Raw genomic sequence first — 18,740 nt, 5'->3', positions numbered from 1 at the left:
TGATGTCACTCATTATATTTACATCCTTAATAAGCAATCACATCTGACTTTTCCTAGAGTCTGGCCCATATGCTACCCTCACTCCCTACACTTCATTGTATTTCTTAGCCTTCACAAACTAATTTCAATTTCCTCAAACCCTTCTATGAACCTCACTTTTAGTCACTCAATATATTTGGTTGTCTGCTATGAGCTCCCCCATCCATTTTCTATATATCTAAACCTTTCAGTCCTTAGCTTGGTCAATTTTTGCATGCCCTCCAGCCTATAGTTTTTTGCAAAACTGAAAATTTCAAAAGAAAGCACTTATAAAATTAATTCAACATAATATCAAGACATAAAATGTAAAAAAGAAAAAACAAAACTTATTTACAGCTGTAATTCATTTAAGTTTCCCTAGAAATATGATAGTTTGTAAGCCTGATTGTCAGCCTGTTTCTGCCACTTACATGTCATCATGACACCCAAATAAAATACCATGGTAATCATCATCAATATATTGCTCTAAATCACTACTTTTCATGAAAAATGCATTAAATTTCTTCCCATGGTGATATATGTTTATGTTTGAGGCTGCTAGATGCATGGGTATCATTTGCAGCTGTCAAGTGCACAATTTGACAGGATCCTTCCATCGCGGTGTTTGTAAGGCAACTGAAAGCTATGAAATTTCTGAGGGTGAATAACTACTGTTGGTGACATATGACATCTACAGCAACTCAAGGCTGCTCCAGACTTAAATGGGGTGGGGGACATCAGCACATATCTCGTACATGTGTAGGACTCAGGTCCTAGGTGTACAGGGTACGTGCACAGGACTAAAAGGACTAATCCCTGAAGTTAGGTGCATAGGAATGAAAGGACTAATCCCTAAAGACAAGATAATACAACCCTTGAGTAGAATGATAAGACTCTTTGGTGTGTCTTTTCCCCAATCTCCCCCTCCTTCTTACTGTGTCCCTTACTCAACCTCCCAGTACAAGTCAGCATTTGGCACAAAAAGAATGAATGTATTTGAAGAAATATTCAATCACTGTCATGAGCATGCCCTTACTGATATTCAAATAATAAAAAGGGACATAACTGAAGCAACCATTCAACTTCAAAAGAGAACTCAACACCAGGACCTGATGAGATCCTATCTCTTCCTAATAAAGACAAAGATGATAATAGCTATAAGTCTGATGATGTTCTTAAGACAAAGCACGGATTAATTCATTACAGAAACTACGTACAAAATGGCATTCTGTATAAACCATCAATCCACAAAAGATGATCTAAACTAATACCAAAATAGCATAAACCAGTTAATTTGACAATACATATGGTCAAATCAATTGAGAGACAAACAATATTCTTGACTATTTTTTCCCTTTTTTCACATTGGAGGACAAAAGTCCATATCAAGGCTGAGACTTGACTGAAATAAGGGTAGGTTAATTAAAGGGAAAAAGAAAGAGACAATGAAAAGTATTTATAAATTTTGAGGAAGTGAAAAACCTGTCTTAAAAGTGCCAGGTCATAGTTATTGGGAAAGACATGCAAGGGTAGAGAGTTCCTAAGCTTTGAGGCACAGGGACAGAAAGTTATCAAAATGGCTCCCCCCTTGAGTTGCCAATGGCCACACAGTAATCATGTGATGCAGCAGCTTTCCGAGTATTGAGTGGTCTAACTAGTGGTGGGGGCACACAAGCAGCCAGTTCTTGGGAGCAAAAACCAAAGTAATAACTATAGAAAAGGGAAGTGAAATGACAATGCGAGAGCAGTACTCCAAACAAGGAAGGGTTATTCCTTTGTGTAAATGGAACAGTTTGGAAGAAAAGAAATTTTGATACCTAAACAAGATTTCCAGTTTCTTAGAGGCAGACTTAGCTATTTCCATAATGTGGGATTTCCAAGATAGAGTGGATGTTACAGTAATACCAAGTATGTTCAATGAGTTAAGAATTGGAATTACAGAACTGTTGAAGGAGAGAGGAAAGTTGTAGGGAACATTTGAGAGAGTGATGTACAAAAACCAGGCATTGGAGGCATTTAACCTAACCACATTTCATCTACCTCACTGAGGTATCCTCTCTAAGTCTGAGTTTACTCACTTCCTCAAAGTCTTCTTCAATCAAACTCATTCCCTAAATGACCAGTCTCTTTGCACTACTAAAACTAATTACGATACCTTATTCACATTTCAATTTTCACCTTTCACACACACTCCTAAACTCAGCAAACCACAACTGACTCACTTCCATGGCCCCCACATCCCTAGCAGACTGCATACCTGCCCCTCTTTCCAAGATCCTTGCACTTACCTCCCTCACAACCTCATCCATAAAAAGTCAAACAGTCATGGTAATTCCACACACCCTTGCCACAGACTCATCATCTGGAACTGCTCATCCTCATCACTAACTACTCATACATATGCCTTACTCTCTTGATAAAAACTTCTCACAGCTTCTAATAGCTTTCCCCCACAACATATGTTAGTAATATCTGCAAATAATATCTATCAAGCCTATCATATGCTTTCTCCAGATCTATAGATGCCAAATACAAAGCCTTCAGTTTTTGAAGAATTTCTCACCCACATTCTTCAAAGTAAACACCTGATCCACTAATCCTCCACTACTCCTGAAACCATACTGTTCCTCCCCAGTCTGATGCTCTGTGCATGACACCATCCTCTCAATCACCACTTTTCCATACAACATAGCAAGTACACTCAACAGACATGTACCTTTATAATTTAAACTCTCAATTTTCTTCCCCTTGCCTTTATCCAATGGCACTGTTCATGCATCCTGCCACTCCTCATACACCTCACTATGATCCATACATACAATGAAAATCCTAACTAACCAATTAACAATACAGTCACCCCTTTTCTTAAGAAATTCAACTACAATACCATCCACTCCAGCTGCCTTGCCACACTTCATCATACGCAAGGCTTCAAAAACCTCCTCTCTTTCTATCTAATCACTTGCCATGACTCCCTCATTTTTCATACCTCCTCAGCTCAAGCATCCTATATCTGCTGTGTTTGATACACAATCAACAATTCTTCAAAGTACTCACTCCATCTCTCCACCTCATCACTGCCTGTTATCACTTCCTCATTTGCCACCTTCATTGATGTTCCCATCTGTTCTCTTGTCTTTCTTACACCATTAGCCTCCTTCCAAAACATTTTCCTGCTTTCCCTGGAGTTTGCTGATACTCATTCATCCCAAATTTCATCTATCTTTTTCAGCCCTTGCACCTTCCTCTTAATCTGTTCCTGCATTTTCCGTGAATAACTCACACTACTACTGCCAATATGCCTCTCTTTTCTCTTTCACTAGCCACTTAACCTTGACACCCCACCACTCACGACCCTTTCTTCCCCGCCTACCTCCCATATGCCACACACCTTTCACAAGCCAGCACTGCTTCCCTAAACACCTCCCATTCTTCACTCACTCTCCTTGCATTGCTTACTTTTATCTATCCCCATTATACATTATATCTCTCAGTTCTTTTTTAAGCATACTTACATTCACGACTCCCTTCTCATCCAAATAATTTCCTCTTTTTTGCAAGCCTCAACAAATCTTCACTTTTGGGGAATAATCAGAAATCCCCAAAAATGTCCCAGTCAGCACATACACATCCAAGATCCTCTCTTTTATATGCCTATCAATTAGCACACAATATAATCATGCCCACTTCCCATCTTTTTTTACTCCATGCATACTTATGCATGTCCCTTTTCAAATCATGTATTGATAATCACAGGCCTTTTTCAGGGCATAACTCCACTGGCTGTTCACCATTTTTATTCATCTTCCTGAATACCCTGTCCCTGAACTGTATACTCAACTGCCTCATTACTCTTTCACATTCAAATCTCCCATCACTAATACCAAATCTCTTGCATCAAACCTGCTGACACATTCACTCAGCCATTCCCAACACACTTGTCTCTGTCATTCTTCCTGTGGCTAAAATGCATGGGTACTCACAATCACCAACCACTTTCAATCTATCTTCATTTTTCCAACATAACTCTGATGTTCATGTCCTTACAATCTTTCACACATTCCCACAACTATTCCTTCAGCAGAAGTGCTACCCCCTTCCTCAGTTCTCCCCCTCATCTCATGTTATCCCCTGACTTTACCCCTACAACACTCAAACCATTCTTCCCCCTTAACCATGACTTTTATCTCACACAGAAATAGCACATCCAGGTTCCTTTCCTCAAACATACCACCTATCTCTACCTTCTCATCTTGCTTACAACCAAACACATTCACACACCCCAGGTCTTTGAGGAGAAAGAGCACTCCTTGTTTGGCTCCTACTTCTGTTCCAACTTTTAGAAACTCAAATACATTCCTACCCTTATCAGTTGCCTTCTACAACAGACAGGGAATATATGGGAATTATTCTTTCTCCTCTATTCATGGGATATATGAGTTAACAAATAAATCTATCTGAGAAAATTGATTTTAAGGAACCCATCAATAAGAGTGCTATCAAGCCAAATAAAGGGAGCCATGGTAATGAGAACTTTCATGAGAGGAGACAGAAAATGGTTACTAAAAAGCTTAATATACCCACAAGAAGCAAAACTGAATATTGCTGCACTGTATCATCCTAAATCATAATGGAAATATTTTTTTTTTTTTTTTTTTTTTGCCTGGTCTCCCGTGTTTGCGAGGTAGCGCAAGGAAACAGACGAAAGAAATGGCCCAACCCGCCTCCATACACATGTATATACATACGTCCACACACGCAAATATACATACCTATGTTACAGATAATTTAGAAACATTTCACAAGAAAAAATGATGGTCTATAACATGAATTATCACAAGAGCTTGAAAGAACTCAAACATTACAGCCTAAAAACAAGAAAGTGAAACATAAATGATTGCCTGTACATAAAGGAAAACAGAAGGCATCAACTATAGTGCTATACTCTGAAAGAGCATATCAATAAAGATGAATATTAATCAAGTCTGGGAATATACTAGAAAGACTTCAGATGCAGATACACAAGAGTCCAGCAAAAAGTTGGAAATATTCAATAAAATACCAAGAGTAATAGGAAACACACACACAGCTACTACAGAAATCATTAAAAAAAAAACTGGATATATGGTTGGGTCAATTCCTGGTGAACCATAGAGTGACAACTATGTATGGTGTGTAGCGACAGAGAGAAAAACTATCATTCATCATGCAAGTCATGCAGTAAGCACTATGTATGTACTAGCCCTGCCATTCTAGCAAAATTTTGCCAAAGCTACCTCTAAACAGTTTAAGTAGGTACTCTTACTCACACTTCCCTTCACTCACAATTTCCCTCACTTACCTTCTACATTTCTCTAACAATTCATTCATCCATAACCTTTTTTCTCTCTCCATTTTTATAAAGACTGATGCTCTCTCTTTGTCTGGGTAATTTCGTGTTGAATCCCTTTCTCTCCTCTCAAACTATCAAGCCCAACTTGTAGGCAGATTAGGTGGTTAGGCAGGGACCCCTACACTTCCCTTCACTCACATTTCCCCCCACTAAGCTTCCGAGTCTCTCTCTCTCTCTCTCTCTCTCTCTCTCTCTCTCTCTCTCTCTCTCTCTCTCTCTCTCTCTCTCTCTCTCTCTCTATTTTCTCATGGATGATGCTCTCTCCTTGTCTGTATGCTTTTATGTTGAATCTCTTCCTCTCCCCTCAAATCATCAGGTCCTTAATCCCTCAAACCTTGCATCATCACTTCCATCCTAATTTACTACCTTCATCCCACCCACATGCCACACTCCCTCCACCATATATAACCATCATCCTTCACATTATCCCTTTACATTCCATACTCCCCTCATCCCACACAACCCTTCACAACATTACCATGTTATATCACACAATATCCTCACCCCACACATTTTGAGTTTTTATCAACCTCAGACAGCTCACAATCATATCCCTTACACTTATTCACCATCAGAGAACCCATAAAACACAGCTGGAGACACTTACTTCACTACTTGAATCTATCAGGTAACCATATTTTTCATCTATATGCCTGCATTCCACTGATGTATGGCAGTGGTTGTAACAAAAATTTAATTACTGTTTACTATGCTGATACTATCATTACTATGGTAAGAATACTAAAAGTATTGTCCTATCATTGTCATTCTAATTATCATTCCTCCAGTTAATATAAATATCATCAATCCTGTTGCTTACTACATAAATAACTATTAAAAAAACACATACAAAGAAATCCTCCCAACTGTCATAGATTATCAGATACGTACTTAACCATCTTTTGAGATTTTCACTAAATGATATATAAAACAAAATGGAAGTCTAGCCAGACATTTGAGCTCTGCTCACCAGCACGCTAAGAAAATTAATGTAGGCACTACTTCCATGTGAAGAAAAGGCATATAACAACAAAGCTTTATTATCTGGCAATCAGCTTAAAGGAAATTTGCAATATCTCCAAAAACTAATAAAGTAATTGGAATCCACACAATTTCATCCAGCATGTTTCAGCCTACTCTCACTGATTACTGGAATTGCTGCAAAATAAAAGTCAAAGTAAGCCATTGCTAAGACAAAACTCCAGTGAACTTATCTAAAACTGCTAGAATGAATGGTCTAAAAAAAAATGCACCAATACTAATTGATTTATAGTTTCTGTTTTTAACAATTTACTACTGTCTAAAACTGACAAACAGTCAAGGAAATACAGCACTTTAGATCATGAATATGACGTCTTAGTAACCTAAACTGCTTAGGTTTGAAAAATGCCAGGTAACAAAGCTTTTCCTGTATACTATAATAATATCTTTATGGTTGCCAACAAAATTTATGTGTCTCTTTACAAGTTTCTATATAATTCTACTTTTCAATAATCAGAGTAAAATCTAAAATTTTGCTGCTCAACATTCTTTTTTATCGACACTGATAGCCATTTCCTGCATTAGCAAGGAAGTGGCAGGAACAGACAAGAAAGGCTGCATCTGCTCATATCCATTCACTGTCTTTCATATGTAATACATCAAAACTAAAACTCCCTATTCACAACCAGGCCCCACAGACCTTTCCCTGGTATACCCTTGACATTTAACATGCCCTGGTTCTGTTCATCTCTTGCACTTGGTTTTTCCCATTTTCATGCGATGGATAAAGTGCAAAAATGAAAGCACCTTGGAAAGGAATAAATTTTGCTAAGCTGGGGTCCACAGCCCTGTAGGACAGGGGCACCCAATTCCTTTGGGTACATGTCCTGCCCTGCAATTAACATGTAACAGTTAATGGTTTTCAGTACAAGTAAATGAGGTGCACTTTTTTTGAAGTGGATGTGGAGTTAACATGGTTCATGACAAGATAAAGAAGGATGGTACTACAGTTGATTTTATTAAAAATAAGGGTGACTGTGTTGTTGATTGGCTAGTTAGGATTTTCAATGCATGTATGGATCATGGTGAGGTGCCTGAGGATTGGTAGAATGCATGTATAGTGCCAATTTACAAAGATAAGTGTTCAAATTACAGAGGTATAAGTTTGCTGAGAGTACCTGGTAAGCTGTATGGGAGGGGAGTGACTGAGTAAGTGACGGCATGCACAGAAAATCAAACAGAGGGAACAGTGCGGTTTCTGAAGTGGTAGAGGATGTGTGGATCAGCAGCTTGCAATGAAGAATGTGTGTGAGAAATCCTCAAGAGAAACGGATGGATATGTACATAATTTATGGATCTGGTGAAAGCATATGATAGGGTTGATAGAGATGCCTTGTGAAAGGTCTTTAGAATACATGGTATGAGAGGACAGCTGCTACAAGCAGAGAAGTTTCTTCATCAAGGGTGTAAGGCATGTGTAGAAGTAGGAAAAGAGGAGAGTGAATGGATCTAATTGAAGGCTGGTCTACAGCTGGGGTGTGATGTCACCTTGTTCAATTTGTTCATGGATGGGGTCATGAAAGAGATAAATGCGAATCTTGGAAAGAGGGGTGGGTATGTTGTCTGTAAGGGATGAGATGGTCTGGGAAGTGATTCAGCTGTCGTTTACTGATGATACAGCACTGTTGGTGGATTCAATTGAAAAAATTCATATGTTGGAGACTGAGTTTGGAAAGGTGTAAATGGAAGAAGTTGAGAGTAAACGTGAATAAAAGCAAGGTTATTAGGTTTAGCAGAGTTGAGGGACAATTCAGTGTGTGTGTGTGTGTGTGTGTGTGTGTGTGTGTGTGTGTGTGTGTGTGTGTGGGGGGGGGGGGGGGGGGGGATAAATGGAGAAAACTTGAAGAAGGTGATGTGCTTTAGATTTCTGGGGGAGGATATGGCAGCAAATGGAACCATGGAAGTGGGAGTGAGTCACAGAGTGGGTGAGGGGGGCCAAGGTTCTGGAAAAGCTGAAGAATGTGTGGAAAGACAGATCATTATCTCGGAGGGCAAAAATGTGTATGTTTGAGGGGACAGTAGTCCCAACATTATTTTACCGATGCGAGGAATGGGATGTAGATATGGTTGTGTGGGGGACAGTGGGTGTGTTGAAAATGAAATGTCTGAGGAAAATATGTGGTAAGAAGTGGTTTGACTGAGTAAGTAATGAAAGGGTAAGAAATAGGTAAGGTAATAAAAGAGTGCAGTTGAGAGGGTGAAGACAGTGTGCTGAAACAGTTCTGACATATAGAAAGAATGAAAGAGGAACGGTTAACAAAGAGGATATATGTGTCAGAAGTGGAGGAAACAAATAAAATGGGGAGGCCAAATTGGAGATGGATGAATGAGTGGAAACAAATTTTGAGTGATTGAGGCCTGAACATGTAGAGGGGTAAAAGGTGCACAGAGGATAGAATTAATTAAAACAATGTGGTATATATGGGTTGATGTGCTGTCAGTGCACTAAACTAGCACATGTAATGCATTCAGGTTAAACCATGGAAAGGTCTGTGGGGCATGGTTGAGGATAGGGAACTGTGGTTTTGGTGCAATACACAAGACAGATAGACAAAAGATGTGAGCAGATGTGGCCTTTCTTCATCTGTTCCTGGCACTACCTTGCTAATGCAGGAAATGGCAATTAAGTATGAAAGAAGAGTTAAAAGATTGTACCAGGATATTACACCTAAGAAAATGGCTGATAAAATCTAATCCAGGAATTCTAACATAGCATGGATATGGGAAAAATTACTACATGATTACAAGCAAATATGAAGGCCAAAATATGGTATGAGCACATAGCAGGGTTGGCAAACTTCTTTTTCTTAAGAATCCAGAACATTGAGCTCTTCCCCAAAGCCATGAATTAACAGAAATAGAACTGGAATCTGGTGGATTTTGCATTAGGACAGTACCTACCTTTCTATCTTATCTTTTTTTTTTTTTTTTTTTATACTTTGTCGCTGTCTCCCGCGTTTGCGAGGTAGCGCAAGGAAACAGACGAAAGAAAGAGCCCAACCCCCCCCCATACACATGTATATACATACGTCCACACACGCAAATATACATACCTACACAGCTTTCCATGGTTTACCCCAGACGCTTCACATGCCTTGATTCAATCCACTGACAGCACGTCAACCCCGGTATACCACATCGCTCCAATTCACTCTATTCCTTGCCCTCCTTTCACCCTCCTGCATGTTCAGGCCCCGATCACACAAAATCTTTTTCACTCCATCTTTCCACCTCCAATTTGGTCTCCCTCTTCTCCTTGCTCCCTCCACCTCCAACACATATATCCTCTTGGTCAATCTTTCCTCACTCATCCTCTCCATGTGCCCAAACCACTTCAAAACACCCTCTTCTGCTCTCTCAACCACGCTCTTTTTATTTCCACACATCTCTCTTACCCTTACGTTACTCACTCGATCAAACCACCTCACACCACACATTGTCCTCAAACATCTCATTTCCAGCACATCCATCCTCCTGCGCACAACTCTATCCATAGCCCACGCCTCGCAACCATACAACATTGTTGGAACCACTATTCCTTCAAACATACCCATTTTTGCTTTCCGAGATAATGTTCTCTACTTCCACATATTCTTCAAGGCCCCCAGAATTTTCGCCCCCTCCCCCACCCTATGATCCACTTCCGCTTCCATGGTTCCATCCGCTGCCAGATCCACTCCCAGATATCTAAAACACTTCACTTCCTCCAGTTTTTCTCCATTCAAACTCACCTCCCAATTAACTTGACCCTCAACCCTACTGTACCTAATAACCTTGCTCTTATTCACATTTACTCTTAACTTTCTTCTTCCACACACTTTACCAAACTCAGTCACCAGCTTCTGCAGTTTCTCACATGAATCAGCCACCAGCGCTGTATCATCAGCGAACAACAACTGACTCACTTCCCAAGCTCTCTCATCCCCAACAGACTTCATACTTGCCCCTCTTTCCAAAACTCTTGCATTTACCTCCCTAACAACCCCATCCATAAACAAATTAAACAACCATGGAGACATCACACACCCCTGCCGCAAACCTACATTCACTGAGAACCAATCACTTTCCTCTCTTCCTACACGTACACATGCCTTACATCCTCGATAAAAACTTTTCACTGCTTCTAACAACTTGCCTCCCACACCATATATTCTTAATACCTTCCACAGAGCATCTCTATCAACTCTATCATATGCCTTCTCCAGATCCATAAATGCTACATACAAATCCATTTGCTTTTCTAAGTATTTCTCACATACATTCTTCAAAGCAAACACCTGATCCACACATCCTCTACCACTTCTGAAACCACACTGCTCTTCCCCAATCTGATGCTCTGTACATGCCTTCACCCTCTCAATCAATACCCTCCCATATAATTTACCAGGAATACTCAACAAACTTATACCTCTGTAATTTGAGCACTCACTCTTATCCCCTTTGCCTTTGTACAATGGCACTATGCACGCATTCCGCCAATCCTCAGGCACCTCACCATGAGTCATACATACATTGAATAACCTTACCAACCAGTCAACAATACAGTCACCCCCTTTTTTAATAAATTCCACTGCAATACCATCCAAACCTGCTGCCTTGCCGGCTTTCATCTTCTGCAAAGCTTTCACTACCTCTTCTCTGTTTACCAAATCATTTTCCCTAACCCTCTCACTTTGCACACCACCTCGACCAAAACACCCTATATCTGCCACTCTATCATCAAACACATTCAACAAACCTTCAAAATACTCACTCCATCTCCTTCTCACATCACCACTACTTGTTATCACCTCCCCATTTGCGCCCTTCACTGAAGTTCCCATTTGCTCCCTTGTCTTACGCACTTATCTTATCTATTACCATTAATTCTGTTCCCAAATTTCATGGGACAGATCAGGTAAGGTACAAAACAAAATATGACAAAAAATCATCATATTTGGGTAATCTCATTTCTGTATTAAATTAGTTTCACCCCATTTCTACAGACCAAAAAGGCAGAATGAATATTTATAAGATAAATCACAAGAATATCGACGTAAGAATGCTCTAACGTTCGAAAAGTTTTTGTAATTTGTACTATACCATAATTCAAAACAATAAAGACATACTGCTGATAATTTCCTATATATCTTATATGATTAATAATCCATCCAGATCTGTTAACCCTCTTATCATAAGTAAAATAATCAAACCAACTGCACATCAATTAATTTTCCAAAAGATTGCTTTTCATGTTAACAGTAACTGCTTTACATACAGTCCTGCACTTCCAACAGAAATTTTCAGGAAGCCTTCAAAACACTGAAACATTTCAATTCTAATCAAACTTTCTCTATCAATCAATGTATAAAAAATCTAAATACATCTTTTATCAGAAAAGTATTGCTTTTGTCCCTAAATTGTTCTTAACATTTGTAGAGTGTAATATATTATGTTTTTCACCAAAGTTTTCAATGAATTATGACAAACATCTTGAAAAATCTAAAAAACAAAAAACCCGGGTTTTTATCTAAAAAACCCAACCCACCTGGGTTTTTTGGGTTTTTGCCAACCCTGGGACATAGTGGGGGAGTACATGTGTGAGAGGAGTGTCCTGATGGAAGAATGTCCAGAAATGTACAGAGATCATGGGGTGTGGAGGAGGTTTTGCATGAGCCACCCTGCTGTAAAGAAGAAGGCATAAAGGAAATAGATTCATGAGACTGATGCAGTATATCCTCTAATAAACAAAGTCTATAAGGGGCCAGGGTGCTCATTAATCACAAAATCTAGTTAATCATGAAGATTTAAGACCTTTGCAGTTCTGTTCTTTCTATGGTAAAAAAAATTTAGAACTTGCATAATTTGAGACTAATCCAGATGACTTCTTGATTATGTACTAATATAAATTACTTGATTTTAAAGTAAAAACATTTTCATTAAATTCTCATCTTATGACATTGTGGAAACTAATAGTGGGGCTGGTCAGCCTTAGAAAATGTTGCAAAATTACACACCTCAGTCAAACAGTGTATACTACAAGGGGTCACATAATCCAACTGATGCCTGTTTATTTGCATATGTAGCTACAGGAGGAAAGGATTACATTGCAACAGTAAACTTGCAAATTTTAACCAGAAAATTCACATCAGGGAAAATCTTAGTCTATGACCGCCAAGACTTTTTAGTGACTTTTGAGTAATGATAGAGACCTTGAAATGAAGGTTTCTGTAGTGTAAATGTATCAACGAGTGTGTCAAAACTTTACACTAATGGCAGTAAGTTTCAGGAAATGGTAAGGACTTTGTAGTAATAAGTGACTGTACTTGCAACAATTAACTCTTAAATTCAGCTGACATTCTTGCAGCATCTGTTTCCTCATCCTGGATAATCCATTAAGAGGTCTGGTAAGTGGCAATGGTGTCATGTAATTTACAAAATGAAACAATTAAAAGATCGCATCTACAAGCAGCCGTGAACCGGTCACTTACGGTGACTAGTTCCTTATTTTATCTATTCATTATACTTTGTTGCTGTCTCCCGCATTAGCGAGGCAGCACAAGGAAACAGGCAAAAGAATGGCCCAACCCACCCACATGTACATGTATATACATAAATGCCCAAACACGCCCATATGCATACCTATACATTTCAACGTATACATGCATATACATACACAGACATAAACATATATACACATGTACATATTCACACTTTCTGCCTTCATCCATTCCTGTCATCACTACGCCACACACGAAATGGTGCCCCCTCCCCTTGTGCACGTGGGAAGTAGTGCGAGGAAAAGATAACAAAGGCCACATTCGTTCACACTCAGTCTCTAGCTGTCATGTGTAATGCACCAAAACCAAAGCTCCCTTTCCACATCCAGGCCCTACAAAACTTTCCATGGTTTACCCCAGACACTTCAAATGCCCTGGTTCAATCCACTGACAGCATGTCGACCCCGGTATACCACATCGTTCCAATTCACTCTATTCCTTGCAAGCCTTTCACCCTTCTGTATGTTCGGGCCCCGATCGTTTAAAATCTTTTTCACTCCATCCTTCCACCTCCAATTTGGTCTCCCACTTCTCCTCGTTCCCTACACCTCTGACACATATATCATCTTTGTCAATTTTTCCTCCCTCATTCTCTCCATGTGATCAAACCATTTCAACACACCCTCTTCTGCTCTCTCAACCACACACTTTTTATTACCACACATCTCTCTTACCCTTTCATTACTTACTCGATCAAACCACCTCACACCACATACTGTCCAAAAACATCTCACTTCCAACACATCCACACTCCTCCACACAACCCTATCTATAGCCAATGCCTCACAACCATATAACATTGTCAGAACCACTATTCCTTCAAACATACCCATTTTTGCTCTTCGAGATAACATTCTCACCTTCCACACATTCTTTAACACTCCCAGAACTTTCACCCCCTCCCCCACCCAGTGACTCACTTCCGCTTCCATGGTTCCATCCGCTGCCAAATCCACTCCCAGATATCTAAAACAGTTCACTTCCTCCAGTTTTTCTCCATTCAAACTTACCTCCCAATTAACTTGTCCCTCAACCCTACTGAACCTAATAACCTTGCTCTTATTCACACTTACTCTCAACTTTCTTCTTTCACACACTTTACCAAACTCAGTCACCAACTTCTGCAATTTCTCACCCAAATCAGCCACCAGCACTGTATCATCAGCGAACAGCAACTGACTCACTTCTCAAGCCCTCTCATCCACAACAGACTGCATACTCGCCCCCTCTCCAAAACTCTTGCATTCACCTCTCTAACAACCCCATCCATAAAGAAATCAAACAACCATGGAGGCATCACGCACCCCTACCGCAAGTCGACATTCACTGGGAACCGATCACTTTCCTCTCTTCCTACTCATCCACATGCCTTACTTCCTGCTGTAGCTATAATAAAAGAGGTTTATCAAAAAAACCTTTACTCTCAGATACTTAATACACCAGGAATTTGATGTTTACAACTTTCATTTTGACACTAAATGACTCTTGAATCCAATTGTAGATTCTGTTTTATTCATTAAATAACTCAACTGTAAGTTATCAAAATTAAGAGACCTTATTAAACTACGAAAGAAGACTACCACTGAAATTAAACACCTACAGTTGCAAACTGAGAGACAAAATTATACTGACTCAAAGGTAGCAAACTACTACAGATGAATGAGGAAAAAGACCTAAGTGTAATACCTTAAAAAGACCTAATGCCAAGTAAGCAATGTGAAGAAGCAACAAGAAAAGGCAAAAAAGCTTCAATGGTAGGATACTTCAATTGAAATCTGAGAAACTAATCTCCACTATACATTTCACTAGTGTCCCAACTGTGGATCCAGAGTTACGTTTAGGTGAAAAAAAGACAGAATGGAAAGAGTATATATGCAAGTTACCAAGATGATACCTGGACTGAGAAACAAATCTTATAACAACTGGCTAAACAACTTAAACTTATGTAGCTTAAAAAAGAACAAGTTAAAAGACTATTTGACAAAGTGAATGTATTGAAAATGATCAAAAAGCCCTAAAAATCTTGATCTAAGAAGTTTCAAGGCAAGATTTGTCTAGTTTTACTCACAGTTATAAAAACAAACTCATGGGCAAACATTTTACCTTCAACAAGTGCTTACATAAAAAAAAAGTGCTTATTCTTCATAGGACTGTTATCATATGGAATGATTAACCAAAAGTAATGGTTGAACTCAACACAACATATACTCTTGACCTGTCATGTTACTGCAACAAGACAGCCAAGCCCTAATAACAACTTCCTATGCCCTGGATCAGTCAGCCAAGTGACTTCAAATCGCCCCTTGTATACCAATTCTCTCCAGTTCTCTATGTTCCATGTCTGTCTCTTACCTTTCTGATGTTCAGACCTCGAAAAGTCAAAGCATCATTCACTCGATCCTTCCATCTCCTCAGTCGAACCCTTCCCTTTGCCCCCTCCATTTATGATATATGATCCTCTTAATCATTCCATCATTCTCTCTTTGCTAATCATTTCCATGTGTTCAAACCATTTCACCACACCCTAGTCAGCTCTGTCACTCATACTCTGCTTACCATCACACATCTCTCTTGCACAGTCATCCTTTACACAATAAACCCTTCTCATACCACATACTATCTACATGCACTTCTTTTCCAACATGTCTACCCTCTTCCATTTTTCTGTATTCAGAGCATGACAAAAGCACCCATACAACACTGTTAGGACCACTATATAAGCAACCATACTCATCTTTGTACTCACGGACTGACACCTCTCATTTTGTACACCCCTTAATGCACCCAGAACCTTTGCCCACTCCTCCACCCTATGATTCACTATAGCCCTAAATATAGTACAGTTAAATCATAAGCATTTAATTCCCCAAATTTAGAACAGATGAATCATAAATATTCTATTAACTTTTATTCATCTTTCTCGTTCCCTGTTTCCTGCCTTTGCTAGTTATCACCAGGAACAGATGAACAAAGGCCTTACTTGCTCCAATTCACTTTCTAACTGTCATGTAAAATGCAATGAACAAACGTAAGGAAAGTCAGGCTGCTAATTGCACATATCCAACTAATCATGGAAAAGACGGGCTCTACTAGCTCCCATTAACTCTACCACACACATAACCTTAGCAGTGCCTGCACTAGGACTGCATTACAATGCAACCTTCCTCCCTTGCATAAGTTTCCCTTTACAGTATTTGGTTTTCTCTTTTCAAATTAGCTATTTCAAGTGGGATTACTGTCTTCATGCAGACTGTTCACTGTGTCATTTGTTACTAATCATTCTACGATGTTAAAGGATTAAATCAACTACTTTTTGGTAACCCCTTTCGCCCTATTTTCTCAACCCTTTAACAAGTGGTGCATCCCAATGTGTGGAGAAAATCTTTTCTCCTAGCAGAGTATGTCTATTTCATACTTTATCAAAGACTATAAAAAAAGTATACTTTCCTCTTTGGTGATGTGGGAGAGAGTTGAATGGATGAGGTAGGGCCTATGCTGGCAGCATGGAAGCTTTTTAGCTATGTAAATATACTATAATTATGGGTTTCTTCAGGCAAGATTTCATTTTTATATTCAATGACATTATACAATTATCTCAAGGCATGATTTCACACTACATGTACGGATTTTGTACACATTTATATCCATGTCATACAAGTTTTTAAATGTTAAGATGTTGTTTAAAGAGACAAGAATTTATTTACATGAAGAAAAAACATACTGCAACTGTTTTTATAAAACACCAAATTATCAACACTCATGCCCCAGAAATTTTTTATTCTAAAATTAACTATAATAGTGAATGCTGACATCTGGCACCCCACCCAGATGAGTGTATGCACTCTGATGTCCTGTGGGTGACTGGGATGCACAAAATTTTTTCCAACTATGGCAATTGGTAGACTTGTGACATCTATGGATAAGTGATGCAAGCAAACATCAGCTGGCACTTGAGAAAGACATGTAAAGCTTTAAATCATCATGTAATGATGGAAGCAGGTCTATTAGTATCATCACAGGATCATGAGAGCAGTTTACTGGTTAATTAACAGTAGCTTCACAAATTTTCAGTTTTGCACTTTCGCATAAGACATAACCTAAAACTACAAGGGTTTACTGCACATGATGGTTACACACTGTCAGTATCTTGAGTAAAAGCATAATACTTTAACTAAAATAGTTTGAAAACTAATACTCATTTACCTATGTGGAGGCAACATAATAGAAGGTGGGAGAAAATGCTGAAGGCGGTCCATGAGGTCTTTTCTTGACTCTCTGCCCATGCCTGTCCAACGTGCTGCAGCTCTCAGCTCCTCTGGGTTCGACATAAACATCAAACTGAAATAAATTCAGGGTTTTGAAGAATGAAAAACCTTTCCTTTCCATGGCAATGTTCTGCACACAAGAGACATTTCTCAAGAAATATCAGTTTACAATCCTTTTGTACCCCTACTAATCAGTGTGGAAGCTCTGCTTTGCTACCCTTTTGGTCAATTCTCAAGTCATCAAAGCCTATGATCAACTACCATGGATCATTCACAGATAAATAATCAGTGACCACTACCAGACGCATATCATCTTTTAACCAGCTCCCACAAATCCATTGTGTCACATTCATGGTCAATGGTACAAATCCAAGGTGGCAGCCAAGAGACACAGGAAAGAGATCTTTTGAATAAAGGAGATTGCTGGCATGGCAAGAAAAACATGAAAAACTGCTCATGAGACAATGCCTCTAAGAGAAAAGGTTTCTAATTCTTCAAAAACCAAATTTCTCTCCTCTCAATACATCCTGTAAACATGAAAACATACCAACATGAAAGAAGCTGGTCAAAGAAAAAGCTTTCCCATCAGCATACCTTGAAGGAAATGACAAAAACATAAGAGAAAAAAGAAAGGTCTGTGGGGCCTGGGTATGGATAGGAAGCTATGGTTTCAGTGCACCACACATGATAGCTAGGGAATGTGTGAGCAGATGTGGCATTTTTTGTCTGTTTCCTGGTGCTACCTTGCTGACGTGGGGGTTGGTGATGCTAATCCCTGTGGGACAGAGTGGCGCCAGGGATGGATGAAGAAGAGCAAGTATGGATATGTATATGTGTACATGTGTATGTGTATATATAAATATATGCTATGTATACGTATGTGTACATGCATGTGCATGTATATATACATGTATACGAGTGGACGGGTCTTTCTTCGTCTCTTTCCTGGCACTGCCTCACTAATGCCTTCATTCATTCCCAGTGCCACTCCACTACACAGACAAAACAGCATTGTCATCCCCTACATCAGTGAGGTAGTGCCAGGAAAGATGAAAAAAAAGGCCACATCCACTCACATTCAGTCTCTAGCTGTCATATGTAATGCACCAAAACCACTGCTCCCTATCCACATCCAGGCACCACAGACTTTTCCATGGTTTAACCTGGATGTTTTACATGCCCTGGTTCAGCCAATTAACAGCACATTGACCAAAGTATACCACAGAATTCAAATTCACTCTATTCCATGCTCACCTGTCACTTTCCAGCATTTTCAGGCACCAATTGCTCAAAATTTTTTTCACACCATCCTTCCACCTCCAATTTGGTCTCCCGTTTCTCCTTCCCTTCATCTCTGCCACATATATCCTCTTTGTCAACCTTTCCTTACTCATTCTCTCCACATGTTCAAACCATTTCAACACTCCCTCTTCTGCTCTCTCAACCACACTCTTTCTGTCACCACACGTCTCTTACCCTTTCATT

The 18,740-nt window shown here is 39.3% G+C and overlaps 1 protein-coding gene across 3 annotated transcripts in view; it reads right to left on the bottom strand.

The window, feature by feature from the left end:
• LOC139746507 (WD repeat-containing protein 26) overlaps positions 1–18,740 on the bottom strand; it is a 100,244-nt gene that overhangs the window by 37,811 nt on the left and 43,693 nt on the right. For all 3 annotated transcript variants that reach the window (XM_071657816.1, XM_071657813.1, XM_071657814.1), the window contains one exon: positions 17,194–17,328. In XM_071657816.1, the coding sequence (XP_071513917.1) occupies positions 17,194–17,328 (135 nt within the window). The remainder of the gene's footprint in view (positions 1–17,193; positions 17,329–18,740) is intronic.

This window comes from Panulirus ornatus, chromosome 65, assembly GCF_036320965.1.
Source record: "Panulirus ornatus isolate Po-2019 chromosome 65, ASM3632096v1, whole genome shotgun sequence".
NCBI lineage: Eukaryota > Metazoa > Arthropoda > Malacostraca > Decapoda > Palinuridae > Panulirus > Panulirus ornatus.
This window is presented reverse-complemented; position numbering and strand designations above follow the sequence as displayed.